A 17,821-nucleotide genomic window follows, 5' to 3' on the forward strand; every position below is an offset into this window, starting at 1 on the left:
AAATAGCTAATCAGGTTGTACACAGTCCCTGTCCCATATGAGGATCACATCCTTAATCACCATTTTACAGGTGAGGTAACTGAGGCCCAGGAAATTTAAATGACTTGCCCAAGGTCTCACAGCAGACAAATGGAGGAGCCAGGATTAGAACCCAGATCCTTCTGAGTCCCAAGACTGTGCTCTATCCACTAGGCCATGCTCCTTCCCTTTACTCCCGGGTTGTTTGATACAAAATTCACACATCTAGGCGCGTTGAACGTGTTGCCACATCAATTTCATCTACCCTGCTGTGGCGTGTTTCATAGCCCCCTCCTGGACTGCAAGCACCTAATTTCCTAACGAAGGAGGACCTTGAGACACTGAGAGAACTCGGCTCCTTAGAATAAATGTAATAATACGTTGGTTTTTGTATAACACTTTTTTCCCCAGAGTACGCTCACATTACTTCATTTTTGCCCTCACAACAACCTGTGAGGTAGGTAGAAAGGCAGGTATTGCCATCATCAGTGATATTTATTGAGCGCTTACTGTGCATTGGACTGTCCTTTGAGGAAACTGTGGCACAAAATGACTCACCCAAGCACACACAGCAGGCAGAGCTCGGCCTCCATCCCAGGTCCTCGGGCTCCGAGGCCGGCTCTCTTCCTCTACCCAACACCGCCTCTCCATGCCAAAGAATGTTAAAAAAAAAAAAAGATGAGGCTTAGGATCACATTTTTTCCATCGAAATGTGCTTCATCCAGTGAAAGTAGATACAGTTTCAATCACTATAAAGCAAGTGCTTCATTTATTCAGTCATCATCATCATCAATCGTATTTATTGAGCGCTTACTGTGTGCAGAGCACTGTACTAAGTGCTTGGGAAGTACAAGTTGGCAACATATAGAGACAGTCCCTACCCAACAGTGGGCTCACAGTCTAAAAGGGGGAGACAGAGAACAAAACCAAACATACTAACAAAATAAAATAAATAGAATAGATATGTACAAGTAAAATAAATAAATAAATAAATAGATTGAGCACTTCCTGTGTGCAGAGCACAAATTTGACTTTATCTGGATAGTGATCGAGTCTCCCAGTGGGAATGGCAGATGGTAATTCATCAGTAGTATTAGATCCAGTGCTTAGAACAGTGCTTGGCACATAGTAAGTGCTTAACAAATACCATCATTATTATATTTACATTTTAACATATTCATTCAATAGTATTTATTGATGCCTACTGTGTGCAAAGCACTGTACTGCTGCTACTACTGCTACTAATAATAATTATGGTATTTGTTAAGCACTTACCTATGTTCCAGGCACTGTTCTAAGCACGGTGGTAGATACAAGATTCATTCGTTCATTTGTTTTTATTGAGCACTGACTGTGTGCAGAGCACTGTACTTTAGATAGTTGGGTTGGACACAGTCCCTGCCCCACACAGGACTCGTGGTCTTAATCCCCATTTTACAGATGAGGGAACTGAGGCACAGAGAAGTGAGGGGACTTGCCCAAGGTCACACAGCAGACAAGTGCCAGAGCTGGGATTAGAACCTATGACCTTCTGACTCCCAGGATCTATCCTCTAGGCCGAGACGCTTCTCATAACTAAGTGCTTGGGAGAGGACAGTATAACAACAAACAGATACATTCACTGCCAAAAGCGAGCTCACAATCTGGACTACTGTTTCTCAATACATTTATTTTGAAAATATTAGAATTACAAGTGTGTGTGTCTTCAAGACCTTGTCATCGAAGGCTAAGGCGAGGTGGGGGAGAGACTTGATTTCATTGCTGCCCTGAGTAGAACGTGTTTGATTCAATGGTTTCAGGAGACTGCCGTGAAGGAAACAAAGCCCCAGTAAAATCCGTAACTAACTCTGCTTCCTCGGGATTTTTAGTAGTTATGAAAACAACACGACAAATTAAGCCCTATTTTTAGGCATGCATGTGTGTTGTAATAGGTGAATGGGAGCTTTTTTCCCCACCTCTTGTGGATAATCACACCATAGTAAATATGCTTTTATATAAATAGGCCATTTTAGGTTGTTTTTTCCTTCATTATAAATGAAGGTTGTTTAATATTGAAAATATGGTGCTGCCCCGGGGATAGGTCAGCTGGTGGTGGCTGAGAGTAGGGGAAGGCGAGCTATCAAATATAAACATGGCCATTTCGAGAGTTAATTTTAACAGTCATACTTTTCAAAAATAACACCTCCAATTTAAGAAAATTCTATTTGAACCATTTGTCCCAAGTGACCGAGTACTTTTTGTCAGCTCAGTGTCAGAAATTGGTGCTCTCTGGGCTAGGTGAAGAACAAAAGACAGAATTTTAAAACCGTTCAGAATGGCTAAAATCTTTTACAATACAATTGAAATACTGTTTCATACGTTAAAGTATTTTAAATTAGGTAACATCCCTGGGCTTACAAATGCACAGTAAAAGAAACAAAGGCTAGCTATTCGTTGTTGCTCAGTTCCTATTTCAAAATCAAATTTCTTTCAAAATGCATTTCATTCATTCAGTCGTATTTATTGATCACTCACTGTGTGCCAAGCACTGTACTAAGTGCTTTGACATTATGCAAAAGAACATATTCTGTTAGGGACAAATTTGGTTCAAGATCTTCTGGGTTAAGGTTCACAACAAACAAAAGGATACACTTCTTCATAAGTTGGGTGGTGAATATATTACCACAGGAAGTTATGCAGGCAGAAAATAGCAGCAGACACAAGGGGTTTGGATGAATTCATAATGGATTAGTAGCGGGGAAGTGAAGGTGGAGAATTTGATGGGTGATAGGCGGCACATCCCTAAACATGAGGATTAATGCCCTCCTATCATTCTTCCAAGCATCCTGTTGCCGTTGATAGAAACAGGATACTGAGCTGGATATTTTTTTTACGGTTTTAAATTTGTCCACACGGAAAAAAGAGATTCATGTGGGTGACATGTCAGCATTCTGTTTAAATGGACAATTTTAGAAATATCAAATTTAAAAAAAATTCCTTTTTGTCCCCATCAGAATTTTCCATTTCCTAGTATTCTGCTTCCCTCAGTTTCAACCCCTGCCTACGATGATTGTCATCATCAATCTAATAATAATAATAGCAGAGTATAAACTAGTTATGGGAAGGGAACGTGTCTGCCAATTGTGTAGTATTGTACTTTCCCAAGCTCTTAGTATAGTGCTCAGCACATAGTAAGTTCTCCGTAAATACGATTTTATTGATTGCTAATAACTGTGGCTTTTGTTAAGCACTTACTATATCCCAAGCGTTATACTAAGCACTGGGTAGACACAAGATTCGTTCATTCATTCATTCAGTTCATTCAATGGTGTTTATTGAGTGCTTACTGTGTGCAGAGCACTGTACTCAGTGCTTGGAAAGTACAATTCAGCAATAAAAGAAAGACAATCCCTGCCCTCACCGGGCTTAAAAGCGGGGAGAGAGACGTCAAAACAAGTAAACAGGTATCAATATAATAAATGGAATTATAGATATATAGACATCAAAACAAGTAAACGGGCATCAATATAAATAGAATTATAGATATATACATAAGTGCTGTGGGGCAGGAGGGGGAGAGCAAAGGGAGCGAGTCGAGGGGGAGCTGAGGAAAAGGGAGGCTTAGTCTGGGAAGGCCTCTTGGATATGCAGTGTGGCATAGTGGAAGGAGCCCGGGCTTGGGAATCAGAGATAATGGGTTCTAATCCCGACTCCACCACTTGTCTGCTGTGTGACCTTGGGCAAGTCACTTGTCTTCTCTGTGCCTCAGTTACCTCATCCAGGAAAGGGGGATGAAGACTGTGAGACCCACGTGGAACAACCTGATTTCCTTGTATCTACCCCAGTGCTTAAAACAGTGCTCAGCATATAGTAAGCGCTTAACAAATGCCATTATTATTATTATTATTATAATCAAGTCCCACATGGGGCTCACAATCTAAGTAAGAGGGAGAGCAAGTATTCCCCATTTTGCTGATGAAGGAACTGAGGCACAGAGAAGTTAAGTGACTTGCCCAAGGTCACACAGCAGCTATGTGATGGAGCCAGGATTAGGTCTCCTGACTCCCATGCCCGTGCTCTTTCCTCTAGGCCACGCTGCTTCTCAACAGTCGATTAATGGTATTTATTGAGCCCTTGCTGTTTGCAGAGCACTGTACTGAGCGCTTGGGAGAGTATAATATAACAGCGTTTTTAGGCACGTTCCATCCCGGATGAAGCCCCATTCCTCCTTGTTCTTCAGTAGCCCCCTTTCTTGTGTCATTCATTGGATAGTGTTGAGGACTCAGCGACCACTGGGGAGGAAAATACTTTGTGTATCGTAGGTGAGAAGAGATTTTAGTACACCTTCTCCCCATACTCCATCTTTATAGCCCCACAGCTTGTCATCTTCTTAATGTTGGCTGGAGGAAAGAGACCCGGTAACCTTCCACAATACTGCCCTGTTCCAAATCCTGAGAGTCCTTGCCGTCAGGAATCACAGGGTTAGAGAAAACCTCAGGAAGCCGTCTCATCTGTCTTCCTGGATCTTGGTAGAATTCCATCCACACCGTCTACCCATTGTGATAGCCCTTTCACTGCCGTACTGTGAGCTCAGCTCCTCTTTCCTAACCCCTGTGGAGAGGGAGAATAGTTGTTCACTCCGAGTAAAATCCATTCGCATACTTAAAACCCATTATTAAAACACCCCTTAGGGTGTTTTTTCTGGGCCAAGTGCTCTCTTTTCCTTTTTTTTAAAAATGATATTTGCAAAGTGGTTACTATGTGCCTGGTACTGTATTAAGCACTGGGGTAGATTCAAGCTCATCAGGGTAGATACAGTACAGCTCCCACATGAGGCTCACAGTCATAATCCCCATTTTACAGATGAGGTAACCGAGGCACAGAGAGATTAAGCGATTTTTCTAAAATGTCATAAGCAGACAAGTGGCAGAGTTTGGGATTGGAACCCAGGTCCTCTTAATTTAACAAAACAGAGCTCCTTATCTTCCCACCCAAACCCTGCCCTCCCCTGACTTTCCCATCACTGTAGTTGTCTCACAAGTCCATAATCTTGGTGTTGTCACTGACTCCTCTCTCTCATTCAACACACATATTCAGTCCGTCACTAAATCCTTTCGGTTCCACCTTCACAGCATCGCTAAAATCCTCCCTTTCCTCTCCATCCAACTGCTACCACTCTAATCCAATCACTTATTCTATCCCGCCTTGATTACCCACTCCATCATTCATTCATTCATTCAATCATATTTATTGAGTGCTTACTGTGTGCACAGCATCAGCCTCCTCAGGGATCTCCCAGCCTCCTGCCTCTTCCCACTCCAGTCCATACTTCACTACGCTGCCCGGATCATTTTTCTAGAAAAATGTTCAGGCCATGTTTCCTGAGTCCTCAATAACTTCCAGTATTTCTCATTCTTCTCCACATCAAACAGAAACTCCTCACCATTAGCATTCAATCCCCTTGTCCCCCTTCTACCTCATCTCACTACTCTCCCAGCCCACACTCTTGGCTCCTCTAATGCCAACCTTCTCACTGTGCCGCAGTCTTGTCTCTCTCGCCGCCGTCCCCTAGCCCAGGTCCTGCCTCTGACCCAGAATACCCTCCCTCTTCATACCTGACAGTTATTCTCCCTGCATTCAAAGCTCTGTTGAAGGCACATCTCCTCCAAGAGGCCTTCCCAGACTAAGCCTCCTTTTCCCTTTCTTCAACTCCCTTCTACGTCGCCCTGACTTGCTGTCTTTATTCACCACCACTCCCAGCCCCACAGCACTTTTGTACATATCTGTAATTTATGTATCTATATTGCTCTCTGTCTTCTCCCCCTGTAGACTAGAAGCTCCTTGTGGGCAGGAAATGTGTCTGTTAGATTATATCATACTCTCCCAAGTCCTTAGTACAATTTTCTCCACACAATACGCACTCAATAAATACGATTGACTGACTCCGACTCACAGATCCATGCTGTTTCCACTAGGCCGTGCTGATTCTCTAAGTCTCCTAAACCCGGTTTTCCAATCTTATAGCCATTTTTATTGCCTGCCAAGAAGTAGTAAGAAGTGAGTCTCCTCTCACCTTCCCCCTTTCTAAAGTGTTACCGACATGATTTGAGAATGTTGATTACTTCCTGGAAATAAGGAAGATTCAGGAACCCTCTTGAGCTATTAGGCCACCAGAGAACTTATGATGAAGAAATCACTTAGGCACTGGAAAGCCCATTCTGAAATAAATAGCTTCGATATAATCATTCCTCATATTTTAAAGGTGGAAAAGGAAAGCAGAAACAACACATGCCCAGGCGAGAGTTCCATACCACTCCTTTTGATTCCCTCCTTCTCTTTTTCCATTGTTTACAGGCAAATTAGCTTTACAAGCAATCTAGGTCATGGTAGACCAATTTTTTTTTTGTTGTGAAATGGCAAAGATTTTCTGCCAGTAGTGGGGAAAGACTGAATCATGTTTGAAGGGCCTTGAAGGGAGGTGCCATCTCCAGAAACTCTCCAAACTGTAGAAGATGGGGGTGCCACCCTATATTTTTCCCTGCTGCCCCCCCGCCCGCCCTCCGATAACATTTGGAGGGTAGGTTTTCTGCAGACAATTTTTCAGCTTTCACGAGTTATTGATTCTTTATCGATACTCTGTTGTGTGTTTTTGCTATGGGTAGCAAGGCTGTAGCTTTTTATCACAGCAGTTACAATTTGATTTTTTTTTTTTTTTGCCAACCTCTATTTTTTTTTTTTTGCCTCGTTTCTTAACCTCTTTGCCTTGACCTTTCAAGAATTGGGGAGTTTTGACTTGAAACCTATTATAATAGTTTAGGAGCATGTGGTTTTGGTTTGTTTTAATTGAGGTGTCTATTGCTTCCAATGTCTTGTTCCATTTTCCCCTTGAAGCTTTTCCTGTGGTGACTGACAATTTCCAAAAAAATAATATTTTTAAAGATGGACATCTGGGAAAGTTCACTGAATTGTTGGCTTTGAATAAACCTGCCTTTAGGTCTGCCAAAGACAGTGTGAAATATAAAGGGAAAGATATTCATAGAAAAATAGATTTTTTTTTAAGGAGGGGAAGCACCAAGAATGGTTTTTGCCAAATGTTTTATGAAAACTTCTTGGAGGAAGCGGGGTGTCAAAATCTCATGGAAGGGTACACCCAGTTCATAAATGCCCTTTGGAACTTTGACATGGCAATCAAGACTTGGGGCCCTTTATTTTGGGTCATGAATTCCCTTCGCCTCCTCCCCATTGTCTCTTTGGCCCAGGGAAGACTTTTCTTCCGAAGTAGGTTAAGAGCTAATGAGATCTTGATGCAGTACGAAATGTGTTTCACAAGCAGCATGCTTTCTCTGGCTCTCCAGCGGGGCAGTGTGGGAAAGTTCATTTCTCAAGAATTTCAGGGTCTCCATCTCCACTGTCCTCCCATTTGAACTTCTTTAAATCCACGCTTTTGAAACGATAGAAAGAAAATGAGCGTAAATAGGAATCTCATTTCTTAAGGAGGCTTCTGATGGTATTTTAATGGCATTTTTAATGGTTTTTTTCCTTGAACCAGTACCATTTAAAAAGGAAAAAAAAAAGAGGTGTTTGCTCAACCATCCCTGTCTGAGGCAATTTCCTGAATGGACTGTCAATAAAGTGTGGGTTTTTAGAAAGTATTTCTAAGAAAAAGATAATTTGGAAACTAGAAACAGTTTATATATCGTAATTTATTTATATTAGTGTCTATCTCTTCCTCTAGACTTTGAGCTTGTTGTGGGCAGGAAACATGTCTGTTCTATTCTATTGTACTCTCCCAAGTGATTAGTACAGTGCTCTGCACAGACTAAGCGCTCAATAAATCGATTGACTGACTGAAATATGCATTTTTTTTTAACATGACCAAAATCTTCTCTTTTTCGGTGTGTTGAGCTTTGTCGAAATTCCTCAACCGTTGACCTGTCTCTCTGTCTCCATCTCTGTGTCTTTCAGATCATTCTAGGAGAGGCATTATCTGTTTACTATAACCATTTGCACTCGAACTCCTTTGTCAGGAATAACTACATAGCCACTATTTACAAAGCCATCGGGACGTTTGTGTTCGGCGCGGCCGCCAGCCAGTCCCTGACGGACATCGCCAAGTATTCCATCGGCAGGCTGCGGCCCCACTTCCTGGCCGTCTGCCAGCCGGATTGGGACAAGATCAACTGCAGCCAAGGTTACATCGAAAACTTCCCTTGCCTAGGGAATTCCGTCAAAGTCAACGAAGGAAGGTGAGTCTCTTTTCTCTGTAGGTATTTAAGGCGGCTGCTTTGAAGTTTAACTGTGCGATCCAAGTTCTAAAGGCTGGCCCTGAAGGTGGGGCACTAATGAATGACTCCTCTCTTCCTTTCTTGGTTTCGTTTTCTTCCTCATCCACTGGCCGAGGAGGCCCTTAAGGCTGAGGATCAGCACGGCCTAGTCTGCAGGTCTGAGAGTCAGAAGGACCTGGGTTCTAATCCTGGCTCTGCCACTTGTCTGCCGTGGGACCTTGGACTAGTCACTTCACTTCTCTGGGCCTCTGTTCCCGCATCTGTAAATTGAGGATTGAGATTGGAAGCCCTGTGTGGGCCAGGGACCGTGTCCAACACAATTGCCTTGTATCTATTCCAGCACTTAGTATAGTGCCTGGTACATAACAAGCGCTTAACAAATACCGCAGTTGTTACTATTATTATCACCACCCTTCTTGGAGCCATTCAATGACTCCCACTGAATTGGCCTTCACCAACCAAGCCCTCATTTTCCCGTACTCCCTCTCCCTTCTGTGTCTCCTGTGCCCCTGAAGGATCTGGATCCTGTAAGCATTTGCCATTCTCTAGACTGTAAGCTCATCATGGGCATCGATTGTGTCTGTTTATTGTTATACCGTACTCTCCCAAGTGCTTAGTACAGTACTTTGCACACAGTAAGCACTCAATAAATATGATAGAATGAATGAATGAATTTATCCCCCACCCTAAGCCCCAGAGCACTTACGTACATAGCCGGAACTTATTTTAACGTTTGTAACCACCTCTAGATTGTAAGCTCCTTGTGGGCAGGAAATGTGCCTACCATCTCTGTTATACTCTCCCAAGAGCTGAGTACAGTGCGGTGCTTGCAGTAAGTGCTCAATAAATGCCATTGCCAGCTGGATTGAAATATCAATTCTTGTCTTTGGATCTTCCCCAGTTTACCTCAGCCCACCCATTCCCTTCCCCTTTTTCCCTCTATCTCTACCTGAACTCTCTGACTGTCAGACAGACCTATTTGCTACCCTTCTCTAAGACTTCTGTCTCCCACATCCCACCCTGTACTGATAGTTTTCATGCCTAGGACTGCCTGAACCTATTCAGGCTTTCCAACTAATTTCCAAGCCCATCTCCTTTAGGAAGCCTTCCCAGATTCATCTAGATTCACATAGCATGCCAATCCGTCCTAAAATAGTCTTCCTGCCTTCATCTATGTGCACATCCAGCATGTTATTTCTGGATTCTACTTATATAGCTATCCTGTATTTATATCATATCTGTATTTGTCCATCCAATCTGCCCACTAGATAAGAAAAGCCTTCAAGATTATGTCAAACCAAAACTCAGAAGTATTTCCCATCCCCCTCCTTCTGATAAGTTTTGTAACAGGGAACAGCGAGCGATTAGCAATGTTAATAACCTAACCAAATCATCATAGGATCCTGCCATGGAATGGATCCAACATTTTAGGGTTGCTAGGTCATCAGTGATTCTCCTCCCTTTAGTGTTAATCTCTGAGCTGAGCTTTTGTCAGTTGGTGAAAGTGCTTAGATTCTCACAAAAGGCTTCTTTCAGAATGTATGTTCTTAAATTCAGGATCGGAGTGTCAGGAGTATCACCTATACTGTGAGTTAACTCTGTGGTAATGGAAAAGAGAGCGGTTTGTTTTAGGGGTTTGGGTTTTTTTTTTTCCTCATGGATTTTAACTTCCTTTGGACCATGGGACTGGAGAATGAACTCGAAGGAATTCAGATCTTTCCTGCGTCATATTCCGTGTCTGCCAGTTTTTCCTACTAGCTTTCTGTTAAAGTGCTAGGCTTCCCTTTAACAAGCCCCACTAAGACCAGAAAAATATGAAATTAAGGCCAAGTTCTGCCCTCAGATAAGCATTTATAGCTCCCACTGCAACTGGTTGGAATTGTGCTTGCTGTCAGAGAGCCGAACTTGGCATTTACTTTGGAATACAGTGTACGTTCTCTTCAAGACTGGTTGAAAAAAAATGAAAAGCAGAATGTATAGTATTTGTTAGATAAACAGCACAGATAAACCACAATTTAATCCTTAGAGCGATAAAGTGTAGGGTGACAGTCTCGTTCTAGTGCCAGGCCCGGCTTTCCAGTGCATGTCTATTCATGGTAATCCTGAATTTTGGCCAACTGAGGCCTCTGTCTTTTGAACTGGAGCTTGCTCCAGGTGGCGGTTTGTTGGATGGAATTCTCCCTCAGAAGAACCCCATGTTTATTTCTCCATTCCAGAAAGTGTAAAATTGGCTTCTTGACCTGCACGTCTTGCCGGTCTGCCAACTCCAGGTAGGAAGCCAATGGCCAAGCCAGGTGGTTTAAAAAGTTAAACTCCCACTTTTTCGAAAACATTCGTGGATAAAGGAAGATCAGAAATAGATTTTTTGAGCTACTGAGTTGCCGTTTTGTCCCAGATGGTGAAAGGAGTTAGAGGGAAAAAACAACGAAGTCCTCTTTGAAGATCATATGTACCTAAGCAGAGGGAATGGTTGAAAAATTACGGCGTACTCCATGCGATAGTCAAGAACGCTTCCTTGCTTCCAATTTGATTTATAAACTTTTCATGTGTCAGCATTGCCAGATAATTATATAAAGGAGAAGTGAGGGAGAAATTCAGATGGGCGGTAAAGGAATACGTTAAAAAATCGGAAGGGAAATGAGACCAGGTAAAATACTGGAGGAGAACAACTACTGAATTAGGCACTGCAGCTGTTCGCCAAACTTGATTTACAGAATAGTGAGTGGGCACCATTAGACTTCAATTTTTCATAGATAGAGTCATTTGAACGGAGACCTCCTATAAAGTATGCCAAAGCTGGTAGGACTACTTGAAAGAGACTTTTATCCCCAGCTTTTTGAGTCTCAAGGGGTATGGCAGGGAGACTAGAAAAATCCCAGTAACACTGCCCCAGCTTTCATTTTTAATGATCAAGAAAGTGGCACTAATGTAATCAGTTGGCCTCTTTGATTCTGAAGCTGATATTCAGGAATGTTAGCACCACAACTATAATAAGGCTAACAGTGTTTAAAGCCTCCAGCAAGCTTAAAGTACTTTACCAACATGATTTCATCCCCTTCGAAGCCCCACAAACTAGGCAAGTGGCCATGATGGTTGCCCCTACATCAACTAAAGCATGAAAACTGAAGTCAAGACTAGCGTGATGCACTTTTAATGGTGGCCCCAGAGTTCGGCGAAAGAGCTGTGTGGAGGATGGAATCCAGGTCTATCAGCAGAAAGTCAAAGACTCTGTCCTTAGCAAGGAGAACACCAGGGTTTCATCAGTACAAAATAATTAATCAGTGATATTCATAGAGCGCATACTGTGTGCAGAGCCCTGTCCTAAGCACTTGATGGTCACATTTTGTTAAGCATCCAGTACTGTACTAAGCGCTGAGGGAGATACAAGATAAGCAGGTCGGACACAGTCCCTGTCCCACTGGAGCTTACGATTTAAGTGATGGAAGAAGAGGGACGGGAAGTGTATTTGTGAGCGTCTCTCTTTCTTTGACCTTTCGATTTGGCATAAAGTAAGTGCTCCGTTAGAGATTTCTTCTGGTAGTAATAATAATTGTGGTATTTAAGTGCTTACTCTGTACCAAGCGCTGTACTAAGTGCTAGGGGTGGGGTGGTGGAGATACAAGCAAATTGGGTTGGACACACACACTTCAGGCTCCCAGTCTTAATCCCCATTTTACGAATAAGGGAATGAGGCCCAGAGAAACGAAGGGACTTGCCCAAGGTCGCACAGCAGACGTGTCGTCCTTCTGGCTCCCAGGCCTGTGCTCTATCCACTAGGCCACGCTACTTCTCTGGAGACCCTGCCGTCCTCTTTCCCGAGGACTTTATGCCCTCCACACCTCAGAAGGCACTTTCCTGCTCGAAATCCTGAACTGCCCCACAGCTGTTTCCTTGGGGATGAAGGGTATCTCCTCTACGGTGAGACGGTGGGGTTATTGCAGGGACGGTGTGAACTCTTCTCCCACTTCCTTTCTTTCTTCCTTCCCTGCCTCCACTCTCCTCTTCCCGCTCATCTGGAGCTAATTCTGAGTTTCTCCACTGCTCTGGGAGAAGAGGAGAGCCCCAACCTTCAGAAGCCAGCTGGGATTCGGGTTCCATTGATGGATGCGGGTTCCTCGTAGCCCGGTGGGGGGTAAGGAGGATGTGTCCTTGGAGGCGGTGGTGGTAATAATTGTGGTATTAAGCGCTTTCTATGTGCCAAGCACTCATCATCATCATCATCATCAATCGTATTTATTGAGCGCTTACTATGTGCAGAGCATTGTACTAAGCGCTACTCATGGCGTAGTGAAGCAGCATGGCGTAGTAGAGCATACGCCTGGCAGTCAGAAGGTCATGCGTCCTAATCCCGGCTCTGCCGCTCGTCAGCTGTGTGACCTTAGGCAAGTCACTTCACTTCTCTGGGCCTCAGTTTCCTCATCTGTAAAATGGGGATTGAGACTGTGAGTCCCTCGTGGGGCAGGGACAGCGTCCAACCCGATTTGCTTGTATCCACCCCAGTGTTTAGTACAGTGCCTGGCACGTAGTAAGTGCTTAACAAATGCTTGCCAAATTGTACTGTCCAAGTGCTTAGTACATTCATTCAGTCGTATTTATTGAGCACTTCCTGTATGCAGAGCACTGTACTAAGCGCTTGGGAAGTAGAAGTTGGCAACATATAGAGATGGTCCGTACCCAACAGCGGGCTCAGTCTAGAAGGGGGAGACAGACAACAAAACAAAACGTGTAGACAGGTGTCAACATCATCAGAACAAATAGAATTAAAGCTATATGCACATCATTAACAAAATAAATAGAATAGTAAATATGTACAAGTAAAAGAAATAGAGTAATAAATCTGTACAAATGTATACAAGTGCTGTGGGGAGGGGAAGGAGGTAGGGCAGAGAGTACAGTGTTCAGCATACAGTAAGCACTCAATAAATATGATTGAATGAATAATTATTATTACCAAGTGCTGGGTTAGATCCAGTAGAATCCCATTAGATTCAGTCCCTGTCCCTCAGGGAAACACAGTCTAAGGGCGAGAGAGATTTGGTTGGTCCTTACTCCCGTCTCTTCCCCCCTGGCATTTAGATTTGCACCCTCTTCATTCACTCCCACAGCACTTAATAGCCATGATTTGGCTGTATTAACGTCTGACCCCCGCTCTAGACTGTAAACTCGTTGTGGGCAGGGAATGTGATGACCAACTCTGCGTCCTCTCCCAAGAGCTTAGTACAGTGCTCTGCACATGGTAAACTCAGTAAATATGATCGGTTGATGGATTAGGAGCCCACTCCTTGACCGTGGATGGTTTCTCATGCTGCCAGAAGAGTTGCTCAACTTCAGATCTTTTCAGGAGCAGGGTTGTGAAGTGTTGGGGCAGAGTGAAATCCCAGCTCCCTGAACATCTGCCTGCCGAAGTGTGAGGCAAGGAACAGGGCCTCTTTTGGTCTTTGTCTACGTTCAATAAGGGATGCTACCCCTCCCGTTGCAACAGTTTGGCTGTGGGGCCTGTGAACTTAAAGGCTTGGCTTAAGTTTTATAGGATTTTACAATGGCATTTACAGATGTTCGATATTCAAATGAAGGAAAAGCCCCTCTGTTTCCCATAAGATCTCATTTCTAAGTCAGATACAATGTGTATCTGGTTGTGAAACAGAGCAGTTCAATTGTGAGTCCCCAGAGCTTGGAACGTTCCCGTTGGCCTTCACCTTACATATGTATATAAATATATATATATGTGTACATATAAAGTGGGGGCTGAAGGCCCCTCGGATCAGCAGAGAATTGGGCAGCTGTTCTCCAGTCATCTTTTTGATTTCCTGACAACTGGAAATGAATCCATCCAGATGAGCCACGGAGAATTACATATTCCAAAGCAATAGTTCAGGTGGGATTCTAATGTCGACCCGTAGTGGGTTTGTCCCCGGTGTGTTGCGGAAGACATGCCCTCCAGTAGATTATTAATCCCCTTTCTCCCTGGCCGTGTGCTCACGTGCGGCCAGTAGGTTAAAGGATGTGGCAACTCATGAGCCCCCTTTTCCTTTTCTTCAACTCCCCGCCACGTCGCCCTGACTTGCTCTCTTTATTCATTCCCCCACCACCTGAGCCCCACAACACTTATGTACATATCTGAAATCTATTTATGTTGATGTCAGTCTCCCCCTCTAGACTGTAATCTCATTGTGGGCAGGGAATGTATCTACCAACTCTGTTGTACTGTACTCTCCCAACTGCTTAGTACAGTGCTGTGCACACAGTAAGCACTCAATGAATACATTTGACTGACTGATAGGAGGGGAGGAGGAGGTGGGTGTCTCTTCTGGGAGAGAGGCCCCATCTTTAGCCCTCTTTCCTCCTCTCCCTTCCCCTCTACCTGCCCCGCTCAGGGCTCTAGAAAATAAACCATGTGGGCTTCATTCATTCATTCAATCATATTTATTGAGCGCTTACCCTGTGCAGAGTGCTGTACTAGGCGCTTGGGAAGAACAAGTCGGCAGCATATAGAGACGGTCCCTACTCAACAATGGACTCACAGTCTAGAAGGGGAGGGGGTTGTCCACAGTGTTCAGCTGTCTTCAACACTGTGGACAACCCCCTCCCCTTCTAGACAGCTGAGAGGTCGAGAAGAATTAGGATAGAGTAGGAGCCATTGGTATTGGGAACAAGCAGATCACTGGTGACTTTTGAGAGGGCAGTTTTGGTGGAGCGTAGGGGACAGAAGCCAGATTGGAGGGGATCTAGGAGAGCGTTGGTGTTGAGGAATTCGAGGCAGTGAGTGTAGACGACTCGTAAAAAGTGGAAAGGGAGCATCTAATCAATCAATCGATGGTATTTATTGAGCGCTTCCTGTGCACAGATCACCGTACTGAGTGGTCTGTTGACGGCACTACCATCCTTCCCGTCTCACAAGCCCGCAACCTTGGTGTCATCCTCGACTCCGCTCTCTCATTCACCCCTCACATCCAAGCCGTGACCAAAACCTGCCGGTCTCAGCTGCACAACATTGCCAAGATCCGCCCTTTCCTCTCCATCCATACCGCTACCCTGCTCGTTCAAGCTCTCATCCTATCCCGTCTGGACTACTGCATCAGCCTTCTCTCTGATCTCCCATCCTGGTGTCTCTCTCCACTTCAATCCATACTTCATGCTGCTGCCCGGATTATCTTTGTCCAGAAACGCTCTGGGCATATCACTCCCCTCCTCAAAAATCTCCAGTGGCTACCAATCAATCTGCACATCAGGCAGAAACTCCTCACCCTGGGCTTCAAGGCTGTCCATCACCTCGCCCCCTCCTACCTCACCTCCCTTCTCTCCTTCTCCAGCCCAGTCTGCACCCTCTGCTCCTCCACCGCTGATCTCCTCACCGTACCTCGCTCTCGCCTGTCCCGCCATCGACCCCCAGCCCACGTCATCTCCCGGGCCTGGAATGCCCTCCCTCTGCCCATCCGCCAAGCTAGCTCTCTTCCTCCCTTCAAGGCCCTACTGAGAGCTCACCTCCTCCAGGAGGCCTTCCCAGACTGAGCCCCTTCCTTCCTCTCCCCCTCGTCCCCCTCTCCATCCCCCCATCTTACCTCCTTCCCTTCCCCACAGCACCTGTATATATGTATATATGTTTGTACATATTTTTTTACTCTATTTATTTATTTATTTTATTTGTACATATCTATTCTATTTATTTTATTTTGTTAGTATGTTTGGTTTTGTTCTCTGTCTCCCCCTTTTAGACTGTGAGCCCACTGTTGGGTAGGGACTGTCTCTATATGTTCCCAATTTGTACTTCCCAAGCGCTTAGTACAGTGCTCTGCACATAGTAAGCGCTCAATAAATACGATTGATGATGATGATGATGATGGTCGGGAGAGTCCGATATGAGAGAAGGAGCTGACGTGTTCCCTGCCCTCAGCAAAGTTCAGTCTAGAGTCTGAGGTTGAAGCTTCTGAGCCGGGGCAAAGTGCTCCATTGCTTGGGGTGGGTTATCTGGAAGCCTCCCGCTGATAAAGCACAAGCTTTTTAACCAGCTGGCACTATGTAAGAAAGCACCTGCCTATAAAAATATGGTCAGAGTGCTCCAGGTTAAAGGTTGAAGGTAGGTCAGATGACTTATGTTAGTGTTGCATCTTCTCTTTGGCAAGGCAGAAGCAGCGTGGCTCAGTGGAAAGAGCCCGGGCTTTGGAGTCAGAGGTCATGGGTTCAAATTCCAGCTCCACCACCTGTCAGCTGTGTGACTTTGGGCAAGTCACTTCACTTCTCTGGGCCTCAGTTACCTCATCTGTAAAATGGGGATTAAGATTGTGAGCCCCCTGTGGGACAACCTGATCACCCTGTAACCTCCCCGGCGCTTAGAGCCGTGCTTTGCACATAGTTAGTGCTTAATAAATGCCATCATCATCATCATAATGAAGAGTGTAACATGCAAACAGATCTTTTAATGGACTATCCACAAAGCTGGATCATTTAGGCCCCAAAGTGAATTCTCCCTTTCCCTACCCCAGATTATCCAGTTCGACTGTCTACGTGGAACAAATGAAACAGAGACTGTAAGCCTGTTGTGGGCAAGGGAACGCATCTATTGACTCTGTTGCATTGTAATAATAATAATCATAATGATAATCATAATGATAATAATAATTATGGTATTTGTTAAGCGTTTACTATGTGCCAGGCATTGTTCTAAGCACTGTACTCTCCCAAGTGCTTAATACAGTGGCTCAGTGGAAAGAGCCCAGGCTTGGGAGTCAGAGGTCATGGGTTCTAATCCTAACTCCGCCATTTGTCAGCTGTGTGACTTTGGGCAAGTCACTTAACTTCTCTTTGCCTCATTTCTTCCTCAGTCAATCAGTGGTGTTTATTAAGTGCTCGACGTGCCTGTTCATTCGGTTATATGTAGCCTGCCAAGCACTTAGTACAGTGTTCTGCACGTAGTAAATGCTTAATCAATACCATTGATTGCTGCAATGATTTCTGTGTGCAGAGTACTGCATTAAGCACTTAGGAGAGCAGAGTACAACAGCCTTGGCAGAGATGTTCCCTGACCGCAGTGAGCTTACAGCCTAGAGGGGGAAACAGACATTAGTATAAATAATTTATGACATGTAATTTAAAGATATGTACACAAGTACTGTGGGGTTGAGGGTGGGGCGAATATCAAACATCCAAAGGTCACAAGTCACTGGTCCTGACAAAGCCCTTATTTTCCCCCTCTGTCCTCCTCTCTGTGTTGCTTACGCACTAACCTGAATACCCCTTAAGCACTTTGTAATTCTCCACAGTACTTTTGTGAATATCCTTATACGATTTCCCTTGTCTGTAATTTTTATTTTAATGTCTGTCTCCTGCTATAGACTGTAAGCGTGCTACTTGTAGGCAGGGAGTGTGTCTACCAACTCCATTGTATTGTACTCTCCTAAGCGCATAGTACAGTGCTCTGCACACATTAAGTGCTCAGTAAGTACCATTGAGAATTAGAGTGTGAGTCCCATGTGGGACAGGGATGTGAGATTATTTTGAATCTACCCCAGTGCTTCGTACAGTGCTAGACACACAGTAAGCAC

General features: G+C 44.4%; 1 protein-coding gene across 3 annotated transcripts in view; it reads left to right on the top strand.

The window, feature by feature from the left end:
- The window catches only part of PLPP1 (phospholipid phosphatase 1), a 144,787-nt gene that overhangs the window by 72,678 nt on the left and 54,288 nt on the right, over positions 1 to 17,821 (top strand). For all 3 annotated transcript variants that reach the window (XM_038765440.1, XM_038765442.1, XM_038765443.1), the window contains one exon: positions 7,963 to 8,243. In XM_038765440.1, the coding sequence (XP_038621368.1) occupies positions 7,963 to 8,243 (281 nt within the window). The remainder of the gene's footprint in view (positions 1 to 7,962; positions 8,244 to 17,821) is intronic.

This window comes from Tachyglossus aculeatus, chromosome 23 (genome assembly GCF_015852505.1).
Source record: "Tachyglossus aculeatus isolate mTacAcu1 chromosome 23, mTacAcu1.pri, whole genome shotgun sequence".
Lineage (NCBI taxonomy): Eukaryota > Metazoa > Chordata > Mammalia > Monotremata > Tachyglossidae > Tachyglossus > Tachyglossus aculeatus.